The 25,401-nt window shown below is 43.9% G+C and overlaps 1 protein-coding gene across 1 annotated transcript in view; it reads left to right on the top strand.

Annotated features, from left to right (window-relative positions):
• The window catches only part of LOC110513701 (intersectin-2-like), a 113,054-nt gene that overhangs the window by 74,558 nt on the left and 13,095 nt on the right, over positions 1-25,401 (top strand). The window contains exons 13-24 of the mRNA XM_036986810.1: positions 498-769; positions 4,386-4,598; positions 5,826-5,966; positions 6,979-7,066; positions 7,180-7,319; positions 12,653-12,733; positions 13,662-13,801; positions 18,180-18,375; positions 18,468-18,622; positions 19,198-19,293; positions 22,918-22,973; positions 23,156-23,322. Coding sequence (XP_036842705.1) covers positions 498-769; positions 4,386-4,598; positions 5,826-5,966; positions 6,979-7,066; positions 7,180-7,319; positions 12,653-12,733; positions 13,662-13,801; positions 18,180-18,375; positions 18,468-18,622; positions 19,198-19,293; positions 22,918-22,973; positions 23,156-23,322 — 1,745 coding nt within the window. The remainder of the gene's footprint in view (positions 1-497; positions 770-4,385; positions 4,599-5,825; positions 5,967-6,978; positions 7,067-7,179; positions 7,320-12,652; positions 12,734-13,661; positions 13,802-18,179; positions 18,376-18,467; positions 18,623-19,197; positions 19,294-22,917; positions 22,974-23,155; positions 23,323-25,401) is intronic.

Genomic DNA, 25,401 nt, shown 5'->3' with positions numbered 1-25,401 from the left:
CCCTGCCTCCTCCTCCCCTCTCCTCTCCCATCCCTCCTCCTCCTTCCTCCTCTCCTCTCCACTCCCATCCCCTCTCCTCTCCCATCCCTCCTCCTCTCCCGTCCCTCCTCCTCCCCTCTCCTCTCCCCTCCCTCCCATCCCCTCTCCCATCCCTCCTCCTCTCCCCTCCCTCCTCCTCCCCTCTCCTCTCCCCTCCCTCCCCATCCCCTCTCCTCTCCCATCCCCTCTCCTCTCCCATCCCTCCTCCTCCTCTCCCCTCCCTCCCCCTCTCCTCTCCCCTCCCTCCCCATCCCCTCTCCTCTCCCATCCCTCCTTCTCTCCTCTCACCTCCCTCCTCCTCCCCTCTCCTCTCCCATCCCTCCTCCTCTCCTCTCCCTCCTTCTCTCCTCTCACCTCCCTCCTTCTCTCCTCTCACCTCCCTCCTTCTCACCTCTCCCATCCCTCCTTCTCTCCTCTCACCTCCCTCCTACTCTCCTCTCCCCTCCCTCCTCCTCCAGTAGTATCGTATGAAGACCGTCTGAAGGAAAACTTTGCGCGAGGCAGCGCTGAGCTGGAGAAGCGTCGTCTGGCTCTAGAAGATAAACAGAGGAGGGAGGTGGAGATGAGAGAGAGGGAGGCCAGTGAGGTGCAGGGGATGAGAGAGGTGTGGGAGCAGGAGCAGGAGAACAAGAGACAACAAGAAGAGGAGAGACAGAGAGAGAGAAAGGAGGTGGGACCAGTGTTCATTTTGTCAACAAAAATAAACTCAAATACACCACATTTCAGTGGCGTATAACTAAACCAAAATAATGTTTCATTTCAGTTGACTGAAACGAGACGAAATTATCTCTGACTAAAATCTGCCCACTAAGTGGACTGGACAAGAGTGGAGTGGAGAGAATGCACATTTTTCCATTGATAAACACAATTAATATTAGCATCACAGATGCACAGTGCAGTTCTGTTCAGCAGTTAGCAAAGACACGTCACAGCCGGCACGTCACAGCCGGCACGTCACAGCCGACACGTCACAGCCGACACGTCACAGCCTTCATCAGCTGGTGAGCTACGGGGGAGTTAGCGATGACTGTGGACATAACGGCTTCTAATTATACTCTCTTGCTTCCCCGTAAGCTAACCAGTCAACACCAAGCTTTCTAAGTTATCTACCTGGTTAAGAAACACAAGTTGCTTTATGAAATTTAAAAACAATAGCAGCATTGAGGAAAAACAACAGTACAGGTATGTGTTTCTCTCCCTTGAGTCTAGAAAATTAGGCCGTCTTTCAATTTGTAGTCTCACTCAACCCTCCCACTTAGCCTACTGCGTTTCTTAGCCAGGTTCTGTAGCCAGCAAGTCCTCCCATTTCCCTCGGAGAGAACTGCTTGACAAATTACAGTTTGAAAGATATTACTCATAATAGGGGCTCAACATATTTTCCTTTCTATGGTTCGTTGGCAGGCGGGGCTACACCTTGACTGGGTGAAAGACCAATATCTGGAGGTTAAGTGACTCCACTACATCACTGGGTGACACAGTCATTATCTGGAGGTTAAGTGACTCCACTACATCACTGGGTGATACAGTCATTATCTGGAGGTTTAGTGACCACTACATCACTGGGTGATACAGTCATTATCTGGAGGTTTAGTGACTCCACTACATCACTGGGTGATACAGTCATTATCTGGAGGTTTAGTGTCTCCACTACATCACTGGGTGATACAGTCATTATCTGGAGGTTTAGTGTCTCCACTACATCACTGGGTGATACAGTCATTATCTGGAGGTTTAGTGACTCCACTACATCACTGGGTGATACAGTCATTATCTGGAGGTTTAGTGTCTCCACTACATCACTGGGTGATACAGTCATTATCTGGAGGTTTAGTGTCTCCACTACATCACTGGGTGATACAGTCATTATCTGGAGGTTTAGTGACTCCACTACATCACTGGGCGATACAGTCATTATCTGGAGGTTTAGTGTCTCCACTACATCCCCGGGTGATACAGTCATTATCTGGATGTTTAGTGTCTCCACTACATCACTGGGTGATACAGTCATTATCTGGAGGTTTAGTGACTCCACTACATTACTGGGTGATACAGTCATTATCTGGAGGTTTAGTGACTCCACTACATCACTGGGTGATACAGTCATTATCTGGAGGTTTAGTGTCTCCACTACATCACTGGGTGATACAGTCATTATCTGGAGGTTTAGTGACTCCACTACATCACTGGGCGATACAGTCATTATCTGGAGGTTTAGTGTCTCCACTACATCCCCGGGTGATACAGTCATTATCTGGAGGTTTAGTGTCTCCACTACATCACTGGGTGATACAGTCATTATCTGGAGGTTTAGTGTCTCCACTACATCACTGGGTAAAACAGTCATTATCTGGAGTTTTAGTTTCTCCACTACATCCCCGGGTGATACAGTCATTATCTGGAGGTTTAGTGTCTCCACTACATCACTGGGTAAAACAGTGATTATCTGGAGGTTTAGTGATTCCAATTCATCACTGGGTGATACAGTCATTATCTGGAGGTTTAGTGACCACTACATCACTGGGTGATACAGTCATTATCTGGAGGTTTAGTGACTCCACTACATTACTGGGTGATACAGTCATTATCTGGAGGTTTAGTAAGTCCACTACATCACTGGGTGATACAGTCATTATCTGGAGGTTTAGTGACTCCACTACATCACTGGGTGATACAGTCATTATCTGGAGGTTTAGTAAGTCCACTACATCACTGGGTGATACAGTCATTATCTGGAGGTTTAGTGACTCCACTACATCACTGGGTGATACAGTCATTATCTGGAGGTTTAGTGACTCCACTACATCACTGGGTGATACAGTCATTATCTGGAGGTTTAGAGATTCCAATTCATCACTGGGTGATACAGTCATTATATGGAGGTTAAGTGACTCCACTACATCACTGGGTAAAACAGTCATTATCTGGAGGTTTAGTGACTCCACTACATCACTGGGTAAAACAGTCATTATCTGGAGGTTTAGTGACTCCACTACATCACTGGGTGATACAGTCATTATCTGGAGGTTTAGTGACTCCACTACATCACTGGGTGATACAGTCATTATCTGGAGGTTTAGTGACTCCACTACATCACTGGGTGATATAGTCATTATCTGAAGGTTTAGTGACCACTACATCACTGGTTGACACAGTCATTATCTGGAGGTTTAGTGACCAGTACATCACTGGGTGACACAGTCATTATCTGGAGGTTTAGTGACCAGTACATCACTGGGTGACACAGTCATTATCTGGAGGTTTAGTGACCACTACATCACTGGGTGACACAGTCATTATCTGGAGGTTTAGTGACCAGTACATCACTGGGTGAAACGGTCATCCCCTTTAACCAGATACTCCTCCATTATGATATCCATCCCCTTTAACCAGATACTCCTCCATTATGTAATCCATCCCCTTTAACCAGATACTCCTCCATTATGATATACATCCCCTTTAACCAGACACTCCTCCATTATGATATACATCCCCTTTAACCAGATACTCCTCCATTATGATATCCATCCCCTTTAACCAGATACTCCTCCATTATGATATACATCCCCTTTAACCAGATATTATACACAGTACCAGTCAAAAGTTTGGACACACCTACTCATTCCAGGGTTTTTCTTAACTTTTTACTATTTTCTACACTGTATAATAATAGTGAAGACATCAAAACTATGAAATAACACATATAGAATCATGTAGTAACCAAAAAACTATTAAACAATTTGTATTTTTTATTTTAGTTCAGCATATGTGGGAACTCCTTCAATAATTTTGGAAAAGCGTTCCAGGTGATGCTGGTTGAGAGAATGCCAAGAGTGTGCAAAGCTGTCATCAAGGCAAAGGGTGGCTACTTTGAAGAATCACTTGTTGGCTGCTTTTCCTTCACTCTGCGGTTTAACTCATCCCTAACCATCACATTTGGGTTGAGGACGGAGGATTGTGGAGGCCAGGTCATCTAATGCCGTACTCCATCACTCTCCTTCTTGGTCAATTAGTCCTTACACAGTCTGGAGGTGTGTTGGGTCATTATCCTGTTGAAAAGCAAATGATAGTCCCATGAAGCCCAAACCAGATGGGATGGCGTATCGTTGCAGAATGCTGTGGTAGTCATGCTGGTCAAGTGGGCCTTAAATTCTAAATAAGTCACTGACAGTGTCACCACCACCTCCATGCTTCACGGTGGGAACCACACATGCAGAGATCATCCATTCACCTACTCATTCCTCCTTTCTATTGTTTTCGCTCTCTCTCTCTCTCTGTCTCGCTTTATCTCTCTCTCTTTTTCTCTTTCTCTCTTTCTCTCTCTCTCTCTCTGTCTCTCTCTGTCTCTCTCGTTTAATCTCTGTCTCGCTCTCTCTCTTTTTCATGCTCTTTTCTCTCTCGGGCTCTCGCAGGCAGCGCAACAGGAGCAGGAGCGCCAGCGGAGGGAGGAGTGGGAGCGAGTGAGGAAGGAAGAGTTGTGGAGGATGAGAGAAAGAGAGCAGGAGGAGATCACTGTGCTCCGAGCCAAGAAGAAGAGTTTGGAGATGGAGCTGGAGGCTGTGGTGAGACAGATGGCCTAGCCATTAGAGCGTTATTATTACACACACACACCACACACCACACACACCACCCACACACACACACACCACCCACACACACCACACCACCCACACCACCCACACCAAACACACCACACACACCACACACACCACACACACACACCACACACACATACACCACACACACATACACCACACACATACACCACCCCCACACACACACACACACCACACACACACACACCACACCACACACACACACACACACACACACACACACACACACACACACACACACACACACACACACACACACAACCCACACATACACCACCCACACACACACCACCCACACACACACACACCACCCACACATACACCACCCAAACACACAAACCACCCACCCACACACACACCACCCACCCACACACCACCCACACATACACCACCCACACACACACCACACACACACCACCCACATACACCACCCACACACACATACACCACCCACACACACACCACCCACACATACACCACCCACACACACACAACACACCACACACACACCACACACACCACCCACACATACACCACCCACACACACACAACACACCACACACACAACACACCACACACACACCACCCACACACACACACAACACACCACACACACGCACACACCACCCACACATACACCACCCACACACACACCACCCACACACGTGCGGCAGATGGCAGTGGGTCAGTGACCCTGAAAGGTTAGTATCCGACAAGGTGAAAAATCTGTCGACGTGCCCTTGAGCAAGGCATTTAACCTTATTTCCTCCATGGTTGCTGGTGATAATGTTGAACCTGGCCGTGACCCCACTCTATGTTGATAATGGTGACCCTGGCCTTGACCCCACTCTATGTTGATAATGGCTGACCCTGGCCGTGACCCCACTCTATGTTGATAATGGTGACCCTGGCCTTGACCCCACTCTATGTTGATAATGGCTGACCCTGGCCGTGACCCCACTCTATGTTGATAATGGTGACCCTGGCCTTGACCCCACTCTATGTTGATAATGGCTGACCCTGGCCGTGACCCCACTCTATGTTGATAATGGTGACCCTGGCCGTGACCCCACTCTATGTTGATAATGGCTGACCCTGGCTGTGACCCAGGGTCAGCACGCACGCACGCACACACACAATTACATTAACCCCTGATTGGTGGTTGGTCTCCAGGGCAGCAGACACAAGCAGTTATCAGATGGTCTCCGTGACGCCCAGAGTAAGAGGCGGATCCAAAGAGCGGAGATCGATCTCATCAATCAGCGGAGAGATGGGCGTGCCTCCAAGATCAACACCCTGCAGACACAGTTTGAGGTCAGAGCCAATCCCTCCATCTGTCATCACTCCACCGTTCTAGCCCTCCATCTCCACCCCTCCTCCCCTCAATATATCCATCCCTCCATCACCACCCCTCCTCCCCTCAATATGTTCATCCCTCCATCACCACCCCTCCTCCCCTCAATATGTTCATCCCTCCATCACCACCCCTCCTCCCCTCAATACGTCCATCCCTCCATCACCACCCCTCCTCCCCTCAAAACATCCATCCCTCCATCACCACCCCTCCTCCCCTCAATATGTCCATCCCTCCATCACCACCCCTCCTCTTCTCAATACATCCATCCCTCCATCACCACCCCTCCTCCCCTCAATACATCCATCCCTCCATCACCACCCCTCCTCCCCTCAATACGTCCATCCCTCCATCACCACCCCTCCTCCCCTCAATACGTCCATCCCTCCCTCAATATGTCCATCCCTCCCTCAATACTTCCATCCTTCCCTCAATATGTCCATCCCTCCCTAAATACTTCCATCCTTCCCTCAATATGCCCATCCCTCCCTCAATACTTCCATCCTTCCCTCAATATGCCCATCCCTCCCTCAATACTTCCATCCTTCCCTCAATATGTCCATCCCTCCCTCAATACTTCCATCCTTCCCTCAATATGTCCATCCCTCCCTCAATACTTCCATCCTTCCCTCAATATGCCCATCCCTCCCTCAATACTTCCATCCTTCCCTCAATATGCCCATCCCTCCCTCAATACTTCCATCCTTCCCTCAATATGTCCATCCCTCCCTCAATACTTCCATCCTTCCCTCAATATGCCCATCCCTCTTTCCATTCCCAGCTTCCAATAATCTTACTCTTCTCTCCCTTCCTCAGCGAACATGCTTATTTGGTAAAATAAGGTTTACAGCAATACTGGTACTGTAAAATAAACATGTCTCTCTTCTGTCCTCCAACACCATAGGATAGTGGGCTCCAGGGAGCCAGCCAGCTATAGGTTACTATAAATACATGTGTGTCTGTGTACAATAGGACTACCAGAGGAAACTGTGTCAGTTGGTTCCACAGCAACAGAGACTGACAGAGAGACTCAAGAACATGGGCTGCAACAACATCCCTGGTAAACACACACACACAGACACACAGACACAGACACACACACACACTGCTCTCAACATTCTCTCAACCTTGAACTCTGTGCTGATCTCCATGACCTCTGACCTGTGTTGGTAGCTGTGGCAATGACCTCTGTAGGTGGCAGCGTTGCGGAGAAGGGTGTGGTCTGTCGGAGGCTGAAGGACCAATTAGACACTCTGGAGAGAGAGACAACCGACAAGCTGGCCATGATGGACCACTACCAGCAAGACCTCAAGGTACCACTACAGACCACTACAGACTAGTACATACCACTACAGACCACTACATACTGCTACAGACCACTACAGACCACTACCAGCAAGACATCAAAGTACAGACCACTACAGACCACTACAGACCACTAGAGACCAGCTAAAACCTGGACAAACTACTAGAGACCAGCTAAAACCTGAACAGACCACTAGAGACCAGCTAAAACCTGAACAGACCACTAGAGACCAGCTAAAACCTGAACAGACCACTAGAGACCAGCTAAAACCTGAACAGACCACTAGAGACCAGCTAAAACCTGAACAGACCACTAGAGACACTGACCATATTCAACGGGTGTTGTACACTTTAGCAACCTCTTGGAGATAGTGAGACGCTAGCGTCCCAAGTGGCCAATAGCCTGGGGAAATGCATAGCGCCAAATTCAAATAAAACGCTATAAAACTCAAACTTTCATTAAATCACACATGCAGGGTACTCAATTAAACTCAATTAAAGCTACACTCGTTGTGAATCCAGCCAACATGTCAGATTTTAAAAATGCTTTTCGGCGAAAGCATGAGATTTTCTGATAGCATGCACCCACCTGAACCAGTTGTAAACAAAACAACAACAAAATAACTAGCGTAGCAGGCGCTACACAAAACACTGAAATAAAATATAAAACATGCATTACCTTTGACGAGCTTCTTTGTTGGCAGTCCAATATGTCCCATAAACATCACAATTGGTCCTTTTTTTCGATACATTCCATCCATGTATACCCAAAATGTCCATTTATAAAGCAGGTTTGATCCGGGAAAAAACAGCTTGCCAAAACACAACGTCACTACAAAACATTTCAAAAGTTGCCTATAAACTTTGCCAAAATTTTTCAAACTACTTTTGTAATACAACTTTAGGTATTTTTAAACGTTAATAATCGATCAAATTGTAGACGGGGCAATCTGTATTCAATAGAGCAAGTAAACAAAACATGCACCATTTTCCCTCTTGCGTAACTCTCAACAGTGTAACGTTGTTCCAGGATGTGCTTCTTCTTCGTTGCACCAATGATTAACTTCAACCCAATTCCAAAGATTGATGACATCCTGTGGAAGTCGTAGGAACTGTAAAATGGTCGCTATCAAATATCTCTTGGAAAAGACAACTGAGGGAACGGTCAGAGACAAAAAAAATAAAATAATTCTGAACAGTTTTTCCTCTGGGTTTTGCCTGCTACGTAAGTTCTGTTATAGTCACAGACATATAGCTAGCTAGCTAGGTAAACAATGAACCTAGCTAGAACCTAGCTAGGTAAACAGTGTGTAAGATCACACACGTCATGTTAGCTAACGAGCCACTACACTGCATGAATCTGCTGGGAGCTAGCTAACATTAGGCTCTACCTAGCAAAGCAAACCGTTCTGGGATACGAATAATAACGTCATACACGTAACGTTAGCTAGGGAGCCAGCCAGCTAACGCTAGCTAGCTAGCTAGCTAACAGTACATTTTAGCTTGAAATTAAACCACTTTCTGTCAAAATTGGAAATATGTAATATCTGAAAATGTAGCTAGCTAACACTAGACTATCTTACCCAAATACATCATCATGCGTGATGGACACATCTCCCTGTCAGGAATGCTATGCCACTGTTGCCTTTAGTTTGAAGATGTAATCCAGAGACAGGTGTCTCCTCCATCTCATTAACTATCATACTCTATTTCCACTGATTTCATAACTTGATCCTCCAGAAAGTGGAGAGCTCCACTACACAATAGTTTTAAAGCCGCATCCGACAGTTTTGTTTCGGTACTGCAGTTTAGCTTGGCCCAGAAAGACAATTTCCATACACGGCCACATAGAGAAGTCAGATTTGAAAATGTGTAATAAGTCACTTTAGTCATCACCTATGTGAAAAAAATATCCATTGAATTATTCAAATAATTGTCGCTGAGGCCGATAACATTTTTATTTTTTATATTCATCCAATGTCTGCCATGTTTTTGGATGACATAATGACGACATCGCTGCTCACACTGTGTGAACTGAGTGCTCAAATCGACAGAAGCCCTCTATATGGCAGACCAATCCGAACTCATCTCTCTGCATATCCAGCCCACTCATTATCTCAGTAAGTCATGGCTTGTGGGAAGGTTGCTGACTTTTTTATGTGGCTAAACCAACTAGGTTCATAATTTAACAATTGTATTCATATTAACAGATGGCAAGTCTGTTATTAAGGCACATTAAATGTCACATGTTCCAGAAGGCATTTCTGCCCAAAAAATGCATTTTGATTAAAAAAACAAACATTCAAAATGGTCCTGTGAAGTCGTGACTTGCGACACACTTTATTTATTGATTTTATTTCACCTTTATTTAACTAGTTAAACTAGTCAGTTAATTAAGAACACATTCTTATTTACAATGACGGCCTACCAGGGAACAGTGGGTTAACTGCCTTGTTCAGGGGCAGAACGACAGATTTTTACTTTGTCAGTTCGGGGATTTGATTCAGCAACCTTTCGGTTACTGGCCCAAAGCTCTAAGCACTAGGCAACCTGACGCCTAGTTTCCTGAAACAAGTCACAAATGGGGCATGATCTGATCTTTGATCACGATTATTAAGTTATGTCTGGATCAACAATACCATCAGGGTCATGTTACAGTTCAACTTGTCTAGATCAACAATACCATCAGGGTCATGTTATAGTCAACCTGTCTAGATCAACAATAATAACAGGGTCATGTTATAGTCGACCTGTCTAGATCAACAATAACAACAGGGTCATGTTATAGTTCAACCTGTCTAGATCAACAATAACAACAGGGTCATGTTATAGTTCAACCTGTCTAGATCAACAATAACAACAGGGTCATGTTATAGTCGACCTGTCTAGATCAACAATAACAACAGGGTCATGTTATAGTCAACCTGTCTAGATCAACAATACCAACAGGGTGTCATGACTCTCTCCTGGGTGAGGATGTGCCAGACCAGCTTGGAACATGGCTGACAGATAGCCAGACCAGTTTGGAACATGGCTGACAGATAGCCAGACCAGTTTGGAACATGGCTGACAGATAGCCAGACCAGTTTGGAACATGGCTGACAGATAGCCAGACCAGCTTGGAACATGGCTGACAGATAGACAGACCAGCTTGGAACATGGCTGACAGATAAACAGACCAGCTTGGAACATGGCTGACAGATAGCCAGACCAGTTTGGAACATGGCTGACAGATAGACAGACCAGCTTGGAACATGGCTGACAGATAGCCAGACCAGCTTGGAACATGGCTGACAGATAGCCAGACCTCCAGGAGAGGAGAGTGGGGAGTTGTGCCGGTTTTGACACCTTAAGACCCGGTCATAAATTGTGTGCCCCAAAATGGTCTTTCTTGTCCTGCAGTATTGGGGAAAGAATGTGCTGTGTGTGGAGAGATACTCTTGCCTCCAAAACCTTTTTCTGAAGACAGTGAATATTTAATAGATAAGGTAAGGGTTAGGTTAAGAATGGACCGTGGGGATCTAAAGAATAATCCTGTCATATTGCTTTTCATTTTGTGATGTCATTAAAAACTGTGTAACGAAAATACTGTAACTTAGGAAGGAAACACATTCTAGCTGTCAAGGTTCCATCCAATATGATGTTAATACGATATGAAGAACAATGAAACTATTTGTGTTAAGATATGAATGTGATTTCAGTTTTCTAATGAGATGATGATTTTTCACGTCTGTTGCACATTAACTAAGCCCATGCCCCTAATGAGCTCAGACGAGCATGTCAATGTGATGGAACTGCCTTTCCGACCAGAGTGACTCAACACGAGGTGAGAAGATAACCTCCACTACGAGACCAGAAAGATTCAGTCTGCAGCTATGCCATGTAAAAGTGGTCGTAGAACTTTGACTAAAGACACAAGGTGGGAAGGAAGACATCGCATCTCAGACAATCACTGGTGAATCTGAGTATCTGAACACCTCCACTACCAGGGAAGCTCTACAACTAAGAAGGACATTGTGACCTCTGGTGGACAAGCCAAGCCTGACAAAGAAGCCGAGCCTGACACCGAAGCCGAGCCTGACACCGAAGCCGAGCCTGACACCGAAGCCGAGCCTGACACCGAAGCCGAGCCTGACACCGAAGCCGAGCCTGACACCGAAGCCGAGCCTGACACCGAAGCCGAGCCTGACACCGAAGCCGAGCCTTACACCGAAGCCGAGCCTTACACCGAAGCCGAGCCTTACACCGAAGGGTGAACTACAACTACCCTTCCCCATAGAAGGGTTGATTGGTTCAATAGAGAGACAACAAACAAAGACATTACAAGTAAATAGCAGGTGGGAGGCAGGATAAGTAGCTAAATATAGCTAGGATACCAGTAGACCGTGTACCTCGCCCCCCCTCCTCTCGGGCACTGCAGATAGAGGAATGCCCACATGCAGAAATGCCCCAAATTGCAATCACACACTATTGTCCCTGGAGTGCACCCGTCCTGACAGACATCCAGAACCGCTACTCTGCACAGATGGGCCCGGCGGGGCTCCAGAGCACGATGACTAGTCTGAAGGACCAGCTCTCCCAGCTCCATGGCACCATCGCCCAAGCAGGTCTATGACGGGCTGCTAGAACTTAAGAACCGCCTGGAGACGGATATCTCAGAGTACAGGAGACTGTTGGATGGAGAGGACCACAGCACCACCCAAGACAATCACCAAGATGACCGCCGTGATCCGTCAGATATTTGCCGTCAACAGACGAAAACACGAAGAAGAAAAAACATCTCCCTTGTATTGTCCTCAGAATATGATCCTAATAATAACTAGTGAAAAACATGCTTCTTCCTTCTTTCCTGCCTTCCTTCCTTCCTTCCTTCCTTTATTTCGCTGCCTGTGGATTCCTTTAACTGTTATCTTTCTCCCTCTTCTTTCTTTCCACCCATCCTTTCCGTCCCTCACTCCATTCCTCTCTCCTCCCTCTCTCTCCCCTCCCTCCATTCCTCTCTCCTCTCCCTCTCTACCATTCCTCTCTCCTCTCCCTCTCTACCATCCCTCTCTCCTCTCCCTCTCTACTCCTCCTCCCTCTCCCCTCCCTTTCTACCCTCCCTCCCTCTCCCTCCGTCTCCCATCCCTCTCTCTCTCCCCTCCCCCTCCGTCTCCCCTCTCTCTCTCTCTCTCCCCTCCCCCCTCCGTCTCCCCTCCCTCTCTCCCTCCCTCTGTCTCCTCTCTCCCCTCCGTCTCTCTCTCCCCTCCCTTTCTCCCTCTCGCTCTCCCCTCCCTCCCTCCCTCGCTCCCTCCATCTCTCTCTCCCTCCCTCTCCCCTCTCTCCCCTCCCTCCTCCCTAGTCAGTCGATATGGATGACTGTGTTCTACAGTCTCTTCTCTCGCTGCTGGGCTGTCTCAGTCAACTCTTCCTCCTTATCAAGGTTATTCTTCTCTCCGTCTGTCCCTCCATCTGCATATGTCTGTTTATCATTAGTTCATCAACTCCCCTTTTTCCTTGTTTTTGTTTATTATTACATCAGTCCCTCATAGTGACAGTATTACTGATGAATACTCTGCCTTGTTTTTGTTTACATTTCGATTCCATGTTGAGTTATAATACACACTGGTGGTTGTGTTGTGGTTGTATGATGGTTGTGTTGTGGTTGTGTTGTGTTGTGTTGTGTTTGTATGATGGTTGTGGATGTGTTTGTATGATGGTTGTGTTGTGGTTGGGGTGTGGATGTGTTTGTATGATGGTTGTGGATGTGTTTGTATGATGGTTGTGTTGTGGTTGGGGTGTGGATGTGTTTGTATGATGGTTGTGTTGTGGTTGGGGTGTGGATGTGTTTGTATGATGGTTGTGTTGTGTTTGTATGATGGTTGTGTTGTGGTCGGGGTGTGGATGTGTTTGTATGATGGTTGTGTTGTGGTTGTGTTGTGGTTGGGGTTGGGGTGTGGATGTGTTTGTATGGTGGTTGGGTTGTGGATGTGTTTGTATGGTGGTTGTGGTTGTGTTGTCCCCCGTGTAGCTTAGCAACACCAGGGTAGTGGGCTCGATTCCCCCGTAATCACTACTGTAAATCGCTCTCAATGGGAGCGTCTGCTAAATGACTAAAATGTAAATGTTGGTTATGTTATGGTTATGTGATGTTGTGGTTATGTGATGTTGTGGTTATGTGATGTTGTGGTTATGTGATGTTGTGTGATGGTTATAGTTGTATGATGGTTATGTGATGTTGTGGTTATGTGATGTTGTGGTTATGTGATGTTGTGGTTATGTGATGTTGTGGTTATGTGATGTTGTGGTTATGTAATGTTGTGTGATGGTTATAGTTGTATGATGGTTATGTGATGTTGTGGTTATGTTAGGACTTGAGGGAGCGGCAGAGGAAGCAGCAGGCTGTTCTGGAGGACCTCGGCCGGGTCAAGGAGCTGAAACTGAGAGAGATGGAGAGAGGGAGAGAAGAGGAAAGAGAGAGAAAGAGGAGGGGCGATGAAGAGGCTGCCAGGTGAGTTGAAGACACACTAAACGTCCAATATACTGACCGTTGTATAGTTCTACATTTGGTCGTCAGTGTTTTAATTTTTATTTATCCTTTATTTAACCAGGCAAGTCAGTTAAGAACAAATTCTTATTTACAATGACGTCTAGGAACAGTGGGTTAACTGCCTTGTTCAGGGGCAGAACAACAGATTTGTACCTTGTCAGCTCAGGGATTTGATCTTGCAACCTTTCGGTTACTAGTCCAACGCTCTAACCACTAGGCTACCCTGCCGCCCCATCAGTAAACACAGCACTGATCTGTATTTGGTCTACAAAATATTTTCCCCGGGATTTAGATAGATGTGTTTTGGAGAAGTTCAATCAAAGCTTTCGAGTGTCTCCTTCAGCAGTGGGGTCTTCCTATGTTTACCAAATGAAGCATTCAAGGAAAAGAGCACCCTCCCTACAATCAATAATGGTGGAGGATCGATAGTGCTGCGGGGTTGCTCTTCTGCCTCTGGTACTGGGCCCATGAAATCAGCAGATTATCAAGGTGTTTTGGAGTGCAATGTTCAACTCAGTGTCCGAAAAATGTTCTCTCTGTTGAAGGTTGTGGGTCTTCATGCAGGGCAATGCTTGTGGACTTCAATGCACAACACATCAGCTGTATGTGACCAGACAAAAAAAAACTTTTCAAGCTGAACCTTCATACCATAACCGCTACACACAGCCTACATCATTGTCACCGTATTACCTAATGTCATAGTCAATATCAAATCACATTTTATTGGTCACATACACATGGTTAGCAGATGTTATTGATCACATACACATGGTCAGCAGATGTTATTGATCACATACACATGGTTAGCAGATGTTATTGGTCACATACACATGGTTAGCAGATGTTATTGGTCACATACACATGGTTAGCAGATGTTATTGGTCACATACACATGGTTAGCAGATGTTATTGCGAGTTTAGCAAATAGCTAATACAGTGCATTTGGAAAGTATTCAGACCCCTTGACTTTTCCACATTTTGTTACATTACAGCCTTATTCTAAAATGGATTGAATAAATACAAAAAAAAAATCCTCATCAATCTACACACAATATATTGACAAAGCGAAAACAGATTTTAAAATTGTTTTTGCTAATGTATTAAACATAAAAGCAAAAATACCTTATTTACCACAAGTATTCAGACCCTTTGCTATGGGACTCGAATTGAGCTTAGGTGCATCCTGTTTCCATTGATCATCCTTGAGATGTTTCTACAACTTGATTTGGAGTTCACCTGTGGTAATTTAATTGATTGGACATGATTTGGAAAGGCACAAACCTAGCTATTTAAGGTCACACAGTTGACAGTGCATGTCAGAGCAAAAAGAGCAAAAACCAAGCCACGAGGTCAAAGGAATTGTTCGTAGAGCTCTGAGACAGGATTGTGTTGAGTCACAGATCTGAGGAAGGGTACCAAAACATTTCTGGCGCATTGAAGGTCCCCAAAAACTCAGTGGCCTCCATTATTCTTAAATTTAAGAAGTTTGTACCACCAAGACTTTTCCTGGAGCTGAAGAATGTCCTTAGTCAGGGAGGTGACCAAGAACCCAATGGTCACTCTGACAGAGCTCCAATGTTCCTCTGTGGAATGGGAGAACCTTCCAGAAGGACAACCATCTCTGCAGCACTCCACCAATCAGGCCTTTATGGTAGAGTGGCCAGACGGAAGATACTCCTCAGTAAAAGGAGCATGACAGCCCAGCTTGGAGTTTGCCAAAAGGCACCTAAAGACTCTGTCTGATGAAACCAAGATTAAACTCTTTGACCTGAATGCCAAGGGTCATGTCTGGAGGAAACCTGGCGCCATCCCTACGGTGAAGCATGGTGGTGGCAGCATTTACCAGGATCAAGGCAAAGATAAATGGAAGACAGAGAGATCATTGATGAAAATCTGCTCCAGAGTGCTCAGGACCTCACTCTAGGGTGAAGGTTCACCTTCCAACAGCACAATGACCCTAAGCACACAGCCATTACAACGCAGGAGTGGCTTCAGGACAAGACTCTGAATGTCCTTGACTGGCCCAGCCAAAGCCCAGACTTGAACCTGATCAAACATCTCTGGAGAGACCTGAAAATAGCTGTGCAGCAATACTCCCCATCCAACCTGACAGATCTTGAGAGGATCCTCAGAGAAGAATGGGAGAAACTCTCCAAGTACAGGTGTGCCAAGCTTGTAGCGTTATACCCAAGAAGACTCGAGGCTGTAATCGCTGCCAAAGGTGCTTCAACAAAGTACGGAGTAAAGGGTCTGAATACTTATCTAAATGTGGTATTTCAATTTTTTTTTTATACATTTGCAAACATTTCTTAAAACCTGTTATGGGGTATTGTGTGTAGATTGATGAGGAAAAATAAATGTAATACATTTTAGAATAAGGCTGTAACATAAATACCTTCCGAATGCACTATAGCACTAACACATTAGTAAATCATTCAGTATAGTTAGCAAGCACTTTAGCAGTTACACCGACAGGCCCCTTTGACTATAAATTAATAAAACCAAAAGCTTACCTTGACTTGGAAGAGATCCAGTGTTGGATAGCCATAGTCAGCTAGCTAACATAGCATCCCTGTCTGTTGGATAGCCATAGCCAGCTAGCGTCCCTCTCTGTTTTAGCCAGGTGTTTCAGTCGGCTAAACCAACTAGCTAAGTAAAAGTGAAAAACAATACTACAAAATATAGCTAGCTCTCTTTCTTCCCCTCTCTCTTGCTTACCCTTCATTTTTGAGGAAATGTCTTTGTTCTATTGTCTATTGTCCTTCTCCCTCTTTGAGTCTTGTACATGCAACATTTTACTCACTGCAGCGCTAGCTAGCTGTAGCTTGTGCTTTCAGTACTAGATTTATTCTCTGACCCTTTGATTGGGTGGACAAATGTCGGTTCATGTTGCAAGAGCTCTGATAGGTTGGAGGACATCCTCCAGAAGTTGTCATAATTACTGTGTAAGTCTATGGAAGGGTGTGAGAACCATGAGCCTCCTCGGTTTTGTATTAAAGTCAATGTACCCAGAGGAGGACAGAAGCTGGCTGTCCTCCGGCTACACCATGTTGCTACTCTACATAGTGCTGTTGAGGCTACTGTAGACCATTGCAAAACAGTTTTAATCAATTATTTTGTGACGTGAACATATTTAGTATATACAGTACAGTTGTAGAATAATAGTGAAGACATCAAAACTCTAAAATAATACATATGGAATAATGTAGTATCATGTAGAATCATGTAGAATCATGTAGTAACTTGTAGAATCATGTGGAATCATATGGAATCATGTAGTAACATGTAGAATCATGTGGAATCATATGGAATCATGTAGTAACATGTAGAATCACATGGAATCATGTAGTAACATGTAGAATCACATGGAATCATGTAGTAACATGTAGAATCACATGGAATCATGTAGTAACATGTAGAATCACATGGAATCATGTAGTAACATGTAGAATCACATGGAATCATGTAGTAACATGTAGAATCACATGGAATCATGTAGTAACATGTAGAATCACATGGAATCATGTAGTAACATGTAGAATCACATGGAATCATGTAGTAACATGTAGAATCAAATGGAATCATCAAAACTGTTAAACAAATCAAAATATATTTTAGATTTTAGATTCTTCAAAGTAGTTACGCTTTGCCTTGATGACAGCTTTGCACACTCTTGGCATTCTCTCAACCAGCTTCATGAGGTAGTCACCATTTTAAATTAACAGGTGTGCCTTGTTAAAAGTACATTTGTGGAATTTCTTTCCTTCTTAATGCGTTTGAGCCACTCAGCTGTGTTGTGACGAGTTAGGGTTGGTATACACAAGATAGCCCGATATCCACATTGTGTTATTTCATAGTTTTGATCAAAATAAAGAAACACCCTGGAATGACTAGGTGTGTCCAAACTTTTGACTGGTACTGAATATTTATTTTACTTTATTTTTTTCTCCCCTATTTCTCCCCTATTTCTCCCCTTTTTCTCCCCTATTTCTCCCCTATTTCTCCCCTATTTCTCCCCTATTTCTCCCCTTTTTCTCCCCTTTTTCTCCCCTATTTCTCCCCTTTTTCTCCCCTATTTCTCCCCTATTTCTCCCCTATTTCTCTCCTATTTCGTGATTAATTTACGATCTTGTCTCATCCCAACGGGCCTCTGGAGAGGCGAAGGTCGAATCACGTGTCCTCCGAAACATGACCCGCCGCGCTTCTTAACAACCGCCCGATAAACCCGGAAGCTAGCTACCATTTCTCATGTTTTCGCTGAGGAATCCTCCCCTTCACCTTCTGAGGAGCTTCCACTGATGCTCAGTGTACACGGTGTCTGTGTGTGTCCTCTCATCAGACAAGCCAAGCTGGAGTCAGAGAGGAGAGAGGAGGAGGAGAGAAGGAGGCGAATTGAGCCGCAGGAGAGAGGAGGCCGCCAGCATCCAGTGCTGAATGCAGATAGTTTATTAACCCTGACCTCCTGCAGAGCCCTGTACCCCTTCACCGCACGCAACGCTGACGAGCTCAGCCTGGACGCTGACTGTTTCATAGAGGTACACACACAGACACACACACACACTCGAACACACACGTGTTAAAGTGGACTCCCACTGACACCACTTCAACTCTGTTTACCATGATGCAGGTAGATGATGAGATGGTGGGGGAGCCTGGTTGGCTGTGTGGTAGTTACCGTGGGAACAGGGGCTGGTTCCCCCAGAGCTATGCTGAGAGATGCACCACCCCCCTTGCCTCTGACCTACTGCCCCCTTCCTGTCCAACACTACCACCCAGCCCGGGGTAAGAGAATGGAACCATCACAACATTCCGTTAGTCTCAAATGGCACCCTATTCCCTATTTAGTGCAGTACTCTTGACCAGGGCCCATTGGGTTCCACATTTAGGGTGCCATCCGGGACTCAGCCTGTCTCATGTATTCTATAGGTCTCATCTCCTATAGAGATAGAAACAAGTCTGTATCATATTGGCGTTTGTGGATAGCAACATTGAGTCTAACTCCATTTGTTAATTTTCTTCTTAATTTGATTTGGAAGCGTTAAGCTAATACAGGTGATTAACCTCCACCGGAGGTCCTGAACCCAGTCCTGTCATTCATGTGTTGTGGCCACGAGATGGTGGCAGTGATATATCTTAAAGCCGTTTACAAAACCAGCTAACCCAATTTGAAGAAACAGCCAATGCTCTGATAATTGGCTGATAGTGCCCGTCCCATAGGAATTCCCACCCAGTTGACTACTTTAAAATGGTGGAAGCCTTCAATGGGCATGTCCTAAAACGGGTTCTATCCATCTAGAGTCCTCTATCTCTATGCATGTCTCGTGTGTCTTAATCTGTCCTAACGTCCTGTTACTCAGACTTCCTGACGGAGAGATTGCAGGGGCAGGACGGATCCCCGCCCCCAGCGTCACCCCCATCAAAGACTCCTCCCAGGAAAACAACACACACACAGAGTAATGATAAACACACACACTGAGTAATGATAAACACACACACTGATATAGACACAAATTACAAACATGCACAAGAAAGCATACATATAGTTTGCATGTACACTGAGAGTGTGTTTGTGTCGTCTACATCTATATACTACACTGAGAGTGTTGTCTATATACTACACTGAGAGTGTTGTCTATATACTACACTGAGAGTGTTGTCTATATACTACACTGAGAGTGTTGTCTATATACTACACTGAGAGTGGTATCTATATACTACACTGAGAGTGTTGTCTATATACTACACTGAGAGTGTTGTCTATATACTACACTGAGAGTGTGTTTGTGTCGTCTACATCTATATACTACACTGAGAGTGTTGTCTATATACTACACTGAGAGTGGTATCTATATACTACACTGAGAGTGTTGTCTATATACTACACTGAGAGTGTTGTCTATATACTACACTGAGAGTGTTGTCTACATCTATATACTACACTGAGAGTGTCGTCTACATCTATATACTACACTGAGAGTGTTGTCTATATACTACACTGAGAGTGTTGTCTATATACTACACTGAGAGTGTTGTCTATATACTACACTGAGAGTGTTGTCTATATACTACACTGAGAGTGTTGTCTATATACTACACTGAGAGTGTTGTCTATATACTACACTGAGAGTGTTGTCTATATACTACACTGAGAGTGTGTTTGTGTTGTCTACATCTATATACTACACTGAGAGTGTTGTCTATATACTACACTGAGAGTGTTGTCTATATACTACACTGAGAGTGTGTTTGTGTTGTCTACATCTATATACTACACTGAGAGTGGTGTCTATATACTACACTGAGAGTGTTGTCTACATACTACACTGAGAGTGTTGTCTATATACTACACTGAGAGTGGTATCTATATACTACACTGAGAGTGTTGTCTATATACTACACTGAGAGTGTTGTCTACATCTATATACTACACTGAGAGTGTTGTCTACATCTATATACTACACTGAGAGTGTTGTCTATATACTACACTGAGAGTGTTGTCTATATACTACACTGAGAGTGGCATCTATATACTACACTGAGAGTGTTGTCTATATAGTACACTGAGAGTGTTGTCTATATACTACACTGAGAGTGTTGTCTACATCTATATACTACACTGAGAGTGTTGTCTATATACTACACTGAGAGTGTTGTCTATATACTACACTGAGAGTGTTGTCTATATACTACACTGAGAGTGGTATCTATATACTACACTGAGAGTGTTGTCTATATACTACACTGAGAGTGTTGTCTACATCTATATACTACACTGAGAGTGTTGTCTACATCTATATACTACACTGAGAGTGTTGTCTATATACTACACTGAGAGTGGTATCTAAATACTACACTGAGAGTGTTGTCTATATACTACACTGAGAGTGTTGTCTACATCTATATACTACACTGAGAGTGTTGTCTATATACTACACTGAGAGTGTTGTCTATATACTACACTGAGAGTGTTGTCTATATACTACACTGAGAGTGTTGTCTATATACTACACTGAGAGTGTTGTCTATATACTACACTTAGAGTGTTGTCTATATACTACACTGAGAGTTTTGTCTATATACTACACTGAGAGTGTTGTCTATATACTACACTGAGAGTGTTGTCTATATACTACACTGAGAGTGTTGTCTATATACTACACTGAGAGTGGTATCTATATAGTACACTGAGAGTGGTATCTATATACTACACTGAGAGTGTTGTCTATATACTACACTGAGAGTGTTATCTATATACTACACTGAGAGTGTTGTCTATATACTACACTGAGAGTGTTGTCTATATACTACACTGAGAGTGTTGTCTATATACTACACTGAGAGTGTTGTCTATATACTACACTGAGAGTGTTGTCTATATACTACACTGAGAGTGTTGTCTATATACTACACTGAGAGTGTTGTCTATATACTACACTGAGAGTGTTATCTATATACTACACTGAGAGTGTTGTCTATATACTACACTGAGAGTGGTATCTATATAGTACACTGAGAGTGTTGTCTATATACTACACTGAGAGTGTTGTCTATATACTACACTGAGAGTGTTATCTATATACTACACTGAGAGTGTTGTCTATATACTACACTGAGAGTGGTATCTATATACTACACTGAGAGTGTTGTCTATATACTACACTGAGAGTGTTGTCTACATCTATATACTACACTGAGAGTGTTGTCTACATCTATATACTACACTGAGAGTGTTGTCTATATACTACACTGAGAGTGTTGTCTATATACTACACTGAGAGTGGTATCTAAATACTACACTGAGAGTGTTGTCTATATACTACACTGAGAGTGTTGTCTACATCTATATACTACACTGAGAGTGTTGTCTATATACTACACTGAGAGTGTTGTCTATATACTACACTGAGAGTGTTGTCTATATACTACACTGAGAGTGTTGTCTATATACTACACTGAGAGTGTTGTCTATATACTACACTTAGAGTGTTGTCTATATACTACACTGAGAGTGTTGTCTATATACTACACTGAGAGTGTTGTCTATATACTACACTGAGAGTGTTGTCTATATACTACACTGAGAGTGGTATCTATATAGTACACTGAGAGTGGTATCTATATACTACACTGAGCGTGTTGTCTATATACTACACTGAGAGTGTTATCTATATACTACACTGAGAGTGTTGTCTATATACTACACTGAGAGTGTTGTCTATATACTACACTGAGAGTGTTGTCTATATACTACACTGAGAGTGTTGTCTATATACTACACTGAGAGTGTTGTCTATATACTACACTGAGAGTGTTGTCTATATACTACACTGAGAGTGTTGTCTATATACTACACTGAGAGTGTTATCTATATACTACACTGAGAGTGTTGTCTATATACTACACTGAGAGTGGTATCTATATAGTACACTGAGAGTGTTGTCTATATACTACACTGAGAGTGTTGTCTATATACTACACTGAGAGTGTTATCTATATACTACACTGAGAGTGTTGTCTATATACTACACTGAGAGTGGTATCTATATAGTACACTGAGAGTGTTGTCTATATACTACACTGAGAGTGTTGTCTATATACTACACTGAGAGTGTTGTCTATATACTACACTGAGAGTGTTGTCTATATAGTACACTGAGAGTGTTGTCTATATACTACACTGAGAGTGGTATCTATATACTACACTGAGAGTGTTGTCTATATACTACACTGAGAGTGTTGTCTATATACTACACTGAGAGTGTTGTCTATATACTACACTGAGAGTGGTATCTATATACTACACTGAGAGTGTTGTCTATATACTACACTGAGAGTGGTATCTATATACTACACTGAGAGTGTTGTCTATATACTACACTGAGAGTGTTGTCTATATACTACACTGAGAGTGGTATCTATATACTACACTGAGAGTGTTGTCTATATACTACACTGAGAGTGTTGTCTATATACTACACTGAGAGTGTTGTCCATATACTACACTGAGAGTGGTATCTATATACTACACTGAGAGTGTTGTCTACATACTACACTGAGAGTGTATGTGTTGTCTACAGACCTCTACACACCGCTGTTGATGAGTTGGAGAGCCCAGATCCCAGCCAGATAGAAGGTGAGTGTGTCTCTTTATCCCTCATTCACTTTCAGCCAGAGTGTGTCCCAAATGCTCTGGTCAAAAGTAGTGCACTATATAGGGAATAGTGTTTCATTTGGATAAAGCACACCGGTAAAAGGTTGCTGTTTGATTATTAGAAGATCTGTTGTTTCTCACCAAGCTGTGTTTTGTCCAATCAGAGTTCGTGGCCCTGTTCACCTATGAGAGCCCGGAGGCAGGCGACCTGACGTTCTCTGAGGGGGACGTAGTCATGGTAACAGAGCAGGAGGGGGAGTGGTGGAGGGGGTGCATTGGAAACCGGACCGGAGTGTTCCCTTCCAACTACGTCAAACCCATGGAACCAGAGGTTAGTATCCCCGACCCTTGATCCTTGACCCTGACACCTGGCCAGTTTTTGGTGTAAGTTACTATTGACAGTAACTTGTCAGGTTTCAGCTGCCATTAAAAGTAACTTGTTACATTAGTGTTACTGTGGAAAGTAACTTGTTACATTACAGTGTTACTGTGGAAAGTAACTTGTTACATTACAGTGTTACTGTGGAAAGTAACTTGTTACATTACAGTGTTACTGTGGAAAGTAACTTGTTACATTACAGTGTTACTGTGGAAAGTAACTTGTTACATTACAGTGTTACTGTGGAAAGTAACTTGTTACATTACAGTGTTACTGTGGAAAGTAACTTGTTACATTACAGTGTTACTGTGGAAAGTAACTTGTTACATTACAGTGTTACTGTGGAAAGTAACTTGTTACATTACAGTGTTACTGTGGAAAGTAACTTGTTACATTAGTGTTACTGTGGAAAGTAACTCGACAGTCGTTACATTACTTTTGCGTTTTCCAAAAAAAACGAAAACCCTCTGAAATGCCTTGGTCATTGTCATGCCCAGTAGAGGGTGCGTACCGCCTTAGAATGGCTTGCCTACTTAGAACTCGCGGGATATTCAAAGTGGAACGTTCAAGTTCAAGAATGGATCCCCCGAGATGACAAGGTACAAATCTGTCGTTCTGCCCCTGAACAGGCAGTTAACCCCACTGTTCCTAGGCCGTCAAAAAAAAAAAAATGATAATCTTCGGGATCAGTGACGGTTGGCTGGCGTTGGTCTTCCTCCACCGGTCTTGTGGAGATGTGCTCGGGCTTGAAGGTGCTTCTTGATATTTGAGTTCTTCTCAGTTGACAAGCGTTTAGCCCCGAGGCTCAGTTAGCATTTTATTATTATGTTTTCCTTTTTTTCCTTATATCAATTCTAAATAATGTGAATACTTCCACCATATAAAGGCCTGTTGGCTCTGTCATCTTGCTAGCTTCCTGCCACGTTCTTGAAGAAACAGGAAGTGTGAATTTTTATTTGGCAGAAAAATAAAAAAAAAGTTACTTTGATACAATTTCCTTATTTGAAAAAGTATCTGTTTTACTTAAATTGAAAAACTAACGCGTTAAGATACTCATTACAACAAAATAAGTCATTTGAGTACTTTATAACGCGTTACCCACAACACTGCCTCTATCTCGAACTCATTCAACCAGAGGAGAGGAGAGAAGAGGACTAAGAAGACTCATTCAACCAGAGAAGAGGAGAGAGAAGAGGACTAAGAAGACTCATTAAACCAGAGGAGAGGACTAAGAAGACTCATTCAACCAGAGGAGAGGAGAGGAGAGGAGAGGAGAGGAGAGGAGAGGAGAGGAGAGGAGAGGAGAGGAGAGGACTAAGAAGACTCATTCAACCAGAGGAGAGGAGAGGACTAAGAAGACTCATTCAACCAGAGGAGAGGAGAGGACTAAGAAGACTCATTCAACCATTGGAGAGGAGAGGACTAAGAAGACTCATTCAACCAGAGGAGAGAAGAGGACTAAGAAGACTCATTCAACCATTGGAGAGGAGAGGACTAAGAAGACTTATTAAACCAGAGGAGAGGACTAAGAAGACTCATTCAACCAGAGGAGAGGAGAGGACTAAGAAGACTCATTCAACCAGAGGAGAGAAGAGGACTAAGAAGACTCATTCAACCATTGGAGAGGAGAGGAGAGGACTAAGAAGACTCATTCAACCATTGGAGAGGAGAGGAGAGGACTAAGAAGACTTATTAAACCAGAGGAGAGGAGAGAGGAGAGGACTAAGAAGACTCATTCAACCAGAGGAGAGGAGAGAGGAGAGGACCAAGAAGACTCATTCAACCAGAGGAGAGGAGAGAGGAGAGGACTAAGAAGACTCATTCAACCAGAGGAGAGGAGAGGACTAACAAGACTCATTCAACCAGAGGAGAGGAGAGAGCAGAGGACTAAGAAGACTCATTCAACCAGAGGAGAGGAGAGAGGAGAGGACTAAGAAGACTCATTCAACCATTGGAGAGGAGAGGAGAGGACTAAGAAGACTCATTCAACCATTGGAGAGGAGAGGAGAGGACTAAGAAGACTTATTAAAC

The sequence above is a fragment of the Oncorhynchus mykiss genome, chromosome 8, assembly GCF_013265735.2.
Source record: "Oncorhynchus mykiss isolate Arlee chromosome 8, USDA_OmykA_1.1, whole genome shotgun sequence".
In the NCBI taxonomy this organism is placed as follows: domain Eukaryota; kingdom Metazoa; phylum Chordata; class Actinopteri; order Salmoniformes; family Salmonidae; genus Oncorhynchus; species Oncorhynchus mykiss.
Note: the sequence above shows the minus strand (reverse complement) of the source record. Positions and strands in the feature narration are given on the sequence as shown.